This window comes from Mastomys coucha, unplaced genomic scaffold (genome assembly GCF_008632895.1).
Source record: "Mastomys coucha isolate ucsf_1 unplaced genomic scaffold, UCSF_Mcou_1 pScaffold12, whole genome shotgun sequence".
In the NCBI taxonomy this organism is placed as follows: Eukaryota; Metazoa; Chordata; class Mammalia; order Rodentia; family Muridae; genus Mastomys; species Mastomys coucha.
In genome coordinates, this window is record NW_022196894.1 from 88,346,692 (window position 1) to 88,354,690 (window position 7,999).

The 7,999-nt window shown below is 43.9% G+C and overlaps 1 protein-coding gene across 1 annotated transcript in view; it reads right to left on the bottom strand.

Annotated features, from left to right (window-relative positions):
• Urb1 (URB1 ribosome biogenesis homolog) overlaps positions 1–1,176 on the bottom strand; it is a 61,474-nt gene extending 60,298 nt beyond the window's left edge. The window contains exon 1 of the mRNA XM_031364363.1: positions 831–1,176. Coding sequence (XP_031220223.1) covers positions 831–972 — 142 coding nt within the window. The 5' untranslated portion in view covers positions 973–1,176. The remainder of the gene's footprint in view (positions 1–830) is intronic.
• Between the last annotated feature and the right edge of the window lie 6,823 nt (positions 1,177–7,999).

Sequence of the window (7,999 nt, forward strand, 5' to 3'; positions counted from 1 at the left end):
GGGGGGAGAGAGAGAGAGAGAGAGAGAGAGAGAGAGAGAGAGAATACTTTTTGAGTAAAGGTCTCTCACTATATAGTGTTTACTAAGTCCCTTGGCTGTGAGTTAGCCCCGGATAGTTCAGGGAGACAGACAGCTTACTTTTCCTTGGACTGTCTGCAGCAGCACTCAGGAGTGCTCTGCCGATACTAACACTTGTCAGGATGGCACCAATTCTATCCTTAATCTTCTAGTATTTCTCATATTGGAAGTCAAGATGTACTTGGTCTGGAACTTGTTAGGTACGTCCAACTCACAGCCTCTGTGCTGAATTAAAGGCACCATCAAGCCCTGTGACAGTTTACTTAGTAATTTTGTTAACCTGAGAGAAATATTTCACTGTCTTGTTTTTTACCACAGCGTTGGTGTCTGAACACGGAGACATGTTCAACTGTGGTTCTCCTCACAAGCAATGCACTCCTTTCACGATTATAAGTCGTTGTGAAGTGTAGTCACACTTTGCGGCGAGTGAAATTAAATTATAGACTCTGGTTCCTCTCAGTCACCGGCCCGGACAAACGCAGACACTTGATGAGTTGTGGGTCCTTACGGAACTTGTTACACGTGACATCCCGCCATTACCAGGGTTGACAGTTGATCTCCAGTGCCTATGGGAACAGCTACTGACAGCCCAAGCAAGCTGTCTCAGTGGACTATCCTAGACTAACTCAGAGCCAGGGCTCGGGCAACGCTTGCAGTGTGAACCGGGACCCTTCATTTACAGCCGAGAGGTTCTGGAGGTGTCTAGGGGTCGCAGCCGGAGGCGCCGCTGTGACTGTGACTGCCCCACTCACCCGGTCCTGGGCCCTGCGCATCCTTCAGCTGGGTCTTGAACCGCACGCCCGTCAACTCCTCCACTCGAGTACGCTTGGCTGTGCCAGCGGAGGATGCCGCGCCGCTGGGGCCCTCTGAGGCCTTCCTCTTGGGGACTCCCATGACCCAAACCTCCGGCCCAGAACAAACGTTACCCTCGGAAAACCCACGCGACCGGAAACACTGGCGGCAAGGAAGGGGCGGGACTGGAAGAAAAGGCGGAGCCTGAGAGGGGAAGCCGGTAAAAGAGCCGGTCTTCGGGTGAGAAAGGGCGGAAAGGGCGGGACCTGTTGAAGGGGCATGGAAGAGGTAGAACACCTGGGGGCGGGGCCTTCTGGGCGTATCTTGGGTTGTGTGGGCGTGGCTTGGTGCTGGGGCGGGGCCTTAGGGCCTTGGATTTACCCACTGGTTCTGACTACTCTCTGCCTGCAAAGAAAACTTTATTTGGAAAGACATAAAGGCGTGCTGTGACAATTTGGGGCGAATCGGTCAAAGTGCTTCTCTTGTGCCCGCAGCGCTGTTGGGGTCCCTGAGCAGGCGGAACTCCAAGACCCTTCCGAAGACCACTTCCCGACGATCTGGGCACCTTAATCTCGGCACCCTTGAACAACTCTCTGAGATTGATACTTCCTCAGTTCAAGCCTGCTGCGTCCAGGCTGGGTGATTTCACGAGGGCTTGACATCAGGTGGACTTACCGCTGAGAAGCCCTAGCTTGGGTATGTGGGTCCAGGGCTGAGTCCCCAACCCTGAATCCCCAACTTTTTGTCACAATCCTAGCCAGAAGGCTTAGTCTGGTTAGGTGTCACTTCAAGTAACCTCCATCCAAGCTTCCCTCAAACCTCGGTGCACTCCTTCCTGCGGTGCTGAAGGCCAGGGGAGATCAAAGAAAGCAAACCTTTAAGAAAACCTCCTTGAACAGTGTCCACATCTCAGCACCCTCGTTAAAAAAGAGACAACAAAGCATACTTTCTCCAATCCTGGGCTGGAGAACAGCAAGTAATGTAATGTTTAAAGAACTGCTTTAAGGGGACAGAGAGTACGATCCATCTATTATTATTATTATTATTATTATTATTATTATTATTATTATCATTATTATTATTATTTGTCGTTGTTGTTGTAAGCTGTTGATTTACAGGCTGTATTAAATGTTCTGACAAAATGTGGGAAAGTAAAAACAAGCAGTTGCTTTAAAAAAAAACGGGTCTTATCAATATCTGGGTATGTATTTAAAATTCCAAACTAACCTGTTAGTTGGGAAATTGATGGTTTCTGAAATTCTCTGTCATATTCTTCTAGTCTAATGAGGCACTCTTTTGGAAGCAAATATCTTTTAAGCATCTAAGAATGTGGTCCCTGCCGCACCTATGATTTTAGAGTCCCTAATAGGAAAAAAACAAAACAAAACAAAACACTTGCCTTTGACTCTGAGCCTATAGACTACAGAGACAACTGCATCTGTGGGAATCCCTAGGTCAGAAAAATAAGGATGATTGAAACCATAATAATATTGAGAAAAGGGCAAAGACAGATTTGTGACCAATTGTCCATGTCAACACTTACCAGGACCCCCACAAAAAGGCAGCAGGAAGAAGGAAAAAACAGTCCTTGGCTTATGTGGGTGTTGGGGGAAATTACCATCTCTCTGTACTAGTGTACATTATAAACAATTAGAGAGGCGGGGACTAGTAGGGTGACGGTCTCAGTTCAGTCCCCAGAACCCACATGGTGGAAGGTGGGAGATTCTCCAACAAATTTCATTCTGGCCTCTACATGCATGCTGTGGCAAGTGCAAGACACACAACTCACAAAATATTTTTTAAACCCACAAGAATTAGTGAGACCCGGGAACTTAACGAGGTACTCAGGGTCCTAGCCCCAACTACATAGCTTTAGATAAAGGGGTACCCAGTGGCAAATAATTACTCAGATTACAGGTGGAAGTTTGAGACTGGCTCAGAGCAGTCCTCTAAGTCACTAAGGCCAGGTTTTTGATACCTTGTCCAATGCTGAGCTCATCAGCTGATTGCCTCTGTGGCCAGTACTTTTCTTGTAACAGTGACTGAAAACCTGCCCATCTGTTACAGTAGGGAGGACTTGGTGTCTGGGCCTGCTCATCCATGGGGGGCGGGGCTTGCTGCACACATTTTCATATATTGGAAGAGACAAAGCCTGGATCACACACAGAAGATATCACCCTTAAGCTCCCTCCCAGCCTCACTTCTGCTACCTAGGCCACACTCTCAAAGGTTCTCCCTCCCCAGATAGCCAGCATCTGGAGACCAAACCCTAAATTCATAGAGGGGGTGTATTTCATAGTCAAAGCATAACAGTTCTCAAATTTCCTCTGTTCTGTTGAAGGCTGAACATCACTATTCTAGAATATTCTATCCATTTCAGGGCCTTTTGAAACTTGTCCATTCTTCATTCTGGCTTTGTACGGACATCTAATTTTTTTTCCTTTCTTACCTTTTGGTGATACAGAATAGTTTTTTTTAATTAATGTGTACTAAACACGATGTTGCCAACCTCAATGCCCCATTTCTATTGCCTGGAATACACTCTGGGCCACAAATATTTGTTTAATAAGCATCACCTTGGTTTAAATTCTAGTTCTACTCAGTCAGAATCTGTATCAAGTTCATGTTAAACTGTTTATCATGGATGCAGAATAAGAGAAGTGCAGGAACTCAGACCCAGAGAGTCAAGTATATTAGGCAAGGCCTCTACCAATGAGCTACACCCACGACCCTGAGCTGAACTCCCCTTGATAGTCTGAACGTTTGCCTTGATGAGAGCTCTTTAGCACAGTCAGAAATGAGAGGTGTGATGCCTTTCTTAGTTTTGATTCCAGTTCTGATCTTTTCGGTCGATACGTGTCTCGGTGCAATATCTACCAAGATCAGGACAGTCAGTCGAATTTTCTGCCTGATGAGCAAACAGAACACTGTGTTATTTCAAAGGCAGTAACTTCAAGCTCTAGTGCAGAACACAGTACACTGCCAGAAACAGGAAGCAGGCATCTGGATACTCAGTTCAAGTCCACAAAAGGCCAACATCCACCAATAGCAGCCACAGGCGTTGCTTTTTATAATCAACAATAATAGATTCGAGAAAGCATATCACAGCTCATGTACCCTGCTCAAGGGTCACTAAGGATGTCACACATCTGACAAGTTCAGTGAAGACAAACAGTTTACACCAAGAATCCAAAGTGAGAAGTTAAGAGGTCCTATGGTAATTAAATGAAATATTTGAGCAATGAATACATCATGGTCATAAACTCCAGGTTCTTTCTCCATCGATATCTTACTGAAATGGTAGTAAAAAAGAGAAAAAGCAGAAACAATGAGCTTGTTGATTTTTTTTTCCTTCTCTGAAGAAAATTGAGGAAGAATAGAAAATATTCCTATTGTTCAACATAGCTAGGTGAAACTGGTCTTGTTTTTAAAATACTTGTAGTGTAGGTGAAGTTTGTCTTCTCAGATTCCTCCCAAGTCTGCTGTCTCCTTGTTCTTGCTGTTGTGATAAAACATTCCAAGCAAAAGGCACTTAGGAAACAATAGGGTTATTTGTCTTACACTTCCAGGTCACAGCCCATCACTGAGGAGAACAGAGGCAAGAACCCAAATGAGAACTTGAAGTCATGGAGGAAGGTGGCCTGCTGGCTCCACCACAGGCTCATGCTCACTTAGCATTTCTATCAAGCCCAAGGCCACTTTCCTGGAGGCAATGCCACCCACAGTAGGATGGGGCATCCTACACCAATTGACACTAAGACCATTTCCCACAAACCTGCCCACAGGCCAGTCTTATCCAGGCAATTGCTCAACTGAGGTTGTCCTCTCAGGTGACTCTAGGCTGAGTCAACCTGTCAGTGAAAGCTAACTAGGACTCTACTCACCCACCCATCTCTGCCCAGACAGCATCTTCTGGACCTCTGATTATCTGATTCAGCTGACACAGCCTTCCCAGAACTGATCTTCCTGGGGAGCGTCTGTGCCTGGAACGATTCCTGCTTCCACCTCCTTTCCAGTGCTGAGCCTGCATTGTTCCTCTCCCCGATCCAAAACCTCTTGCCTTATAAACGTTCTCTGGGATAATCAGAAAATAAGGACATTTGGTATGTTCACCATCAGGTATAGGAGCACAGTATCCCATGGAAGCCTATCCACAATTATTTTTATACTTTTAAAGAACATTTGGAATGCATGGCCCCAGTGAATTTTGAGTGAGTTTTAGTCACCGCGTCGTTAGGGAAGGAGTAGGTGAGAATGAGGAGCCAGGTTACAAGCAAAGAAGAAAAATAACTTCAGAACATTGACATCAATCTACCCCAGTTCTGTCCACATGTTACATTTTTTACTCTCTTGAGACTTTTCAAAGATGGACTTTAAAATCCATTCAGAGAGTACACAAGTATCCTAGTACATCCGTGTCTCTGGAGGCTACATCCTTAGTTAGCACATATCCTGTTGATGGCCTTTGTCTTAGACATGGATGTTCAGAAATGCTAGGTCGTCCAGTTCATGGCCAGAATCTTTGAAGGCCAAAGTATAACAAAAGCTATAGTGAACTTAGGAGATTAAAATAGCAGATACATTTCAAAGCTATTATACAAACTATGCTGACATCTTAATTATTAGATAGAAATCTTAAAAACACAAGGAACATATAAATAACAGTTTTAAAATTAATAGGTTGTAAAAGAATTTTTTTACCCACAAAGAATACATGTTGTTTTTAAGTGAACAAGGAGTGGTCGTAAAAGCTGACCATTTTTGGCCACAGAGGAGGTTTCGTAAATTCCAGAATGCCCACATCATAACAGGCCATATTCTTGGACCATCACCCAATAAAATTAGACCTTGATAAAAAGTTTTTGTTTTTGCTTTTTTAAATCTCATTAGTCTTGGGTGAGGGATACAATTTCTACTTCATCATCTTTGGGAAGCATATGAGAACTGTGTGAGTTGGGATGGTTCAAGTGAACCTTAAAGAGTGACATCCGCTGAGCACAAGTGTGCACAGAAACGCTTTCTGCCTTAAAACTCACCGCAGAAGGCAGGGAAGACTGGAAATGAGTGCACTGTGATGAAGTCAGACTGTAAGACTGTGGAAATATGATAATACAAAGTGGGGGGAACAAACATCTTAAAAACATTCACAAGCTTCAGAGGAGGCCGGTTGCTTCCCATTTTTATAACAAATATACAAACCTGTGACAAGATTAATTAGGAGAATAAAATGAGACAATACAAAATGTGAGGCGGTCAGCACACAGACAACATAGGTATTTAAAACTATTATTTTATGGGTGTGGCTGTTTTGCCTGCACGTGTGTCTGTGCAGCATGAACAAGCCTGGTGCCTGCAGGAGCTAGAAGAGGGCACCAGATCCCCTGGAACTGGAGTTTTAGACAGCTGTAAGATGTCATATGGGCTCTGGGAATTGAACCCTGGTCCTCTGCAAGAGCAGTCAGTCCTTAAGAATAGTTCAAATCATGAGCCACCTCTCCAAACTCAATATAGGCCTTAAAATGACAAATAATTACTCAAAAATATTAAAGCTAAAAGAAATGCACATACTACTAGACGTGATAAAAATCCCAAAGTGGGCATAAAAAGAAACCTGAACATTGGAAACATACGCAGACATCAAAATTATAAAATATAAAAATTAACAAAAAATAAATAAAAATATAAAATTATAAAATAAGCCTTCCCCAGGATACTAATGATGTTTCAAAGTTCTAACCATCTTTAATGAAACCCACAATCCCTAGTTCGTTCCCTCAGTTTATTCCACGAAAGCAGACAAAAAAGAACGCATCTCAACTTTTTTTTTTTTTTTTTTTTTGGTGTTTTTGAGACATGGTTTCTCTGTGTGGCCCTAGCTATCCTGGAACTCACTCTGTAGATCAGGCTGGCCTTGAACTCAGAAATCCACCTGCCTCTGCCTGCCAAGTGCTGGGATTAAAGGTATGCGCCACCACTGCCTGGCGCATCTTGACATTTTATGAGGGTAATATAACCCTAAATACTAAACCAAATGATCAGGAATGTAGGTCAGTTGTACAGCATTTATTCATCAAGTGTTAGGACCAGGGTTTAATCCACAGCACTGGGGGGGAGGACCTACAAAGCTGGCTGAGGCAGATTGCTTGAGAGAAAAATCACCAACAAATTTTCCCATCTGTGAATCCTATGAACTGCAGCAATGACCAGCATTGCCCATGGGTGTAATAATGTCACACAAGTTACGAAGATAACCAATCATTTTCAGATCCCATTCAAGGTCTGCTCTGCCAAAAGAAACTCATGTTTCATACTAGAACTTGACTAAAACTGAGTTAAGATCCAAGACTGGAGTGCTTTTAGATCTCCTGGTGAACATACCATTTTGCTAAATGGATGCAGTATCAAAACCCCCTCTAAATTTATATCTCAGACCTTATCAGACAGAGTTCTCTGTGCAGTCAGCAACAGTTAATGCAGAGCTCACAATTGTTTAAAGTGCAGAGGATAAGTGTCTGTAAGTGGGATAACCACCACATTACCTTCTCCCTAAGGCCATCAAGGAAGAGGAGCTGAAAAGACTGTAAGGTTGGGGAGGACCAAAGAGAAACAGTATCTCTTGGACCTGAAGAGATCTCTGCATTAATGAACTCTCAGCAAGTTGTGGCTAGCTGCCCAAGATCAAGCCAGTTAGCATTCCAACATGGAACGGGAATTCATGGCACCCCACCCCCAACACACACAGACACACTACACAGACACACAGACACACAGACAGACACACACAGACACACAGACACACACACACACATCTGAGAAACTATCAACATTTAATGGCTGCTTGGGAGAAAGAAAGTCAGTTTTTGTTAAGGGTGTGGGCCTTGGTAGATCAGCCACACTCTAGTGAATAGACACCATTCACTACACACTCTAGTGAATAGCCCACCCCACTCTCCATCCACTACACACATGCTCATCTAGGTAGTGCAGATTGGACTGGTAAATTAGAGAGATGGGAATAAGAGAGGGAGGGAGAGAGGGAGGAGAGGAAGGAAGAGAAAGATGGAGGGAAGAAAAGGAGGAGAAAGAAGAGGTGAGAGGAGAAGAAGAAGAAGAAGAAGAAGAAGAAGAA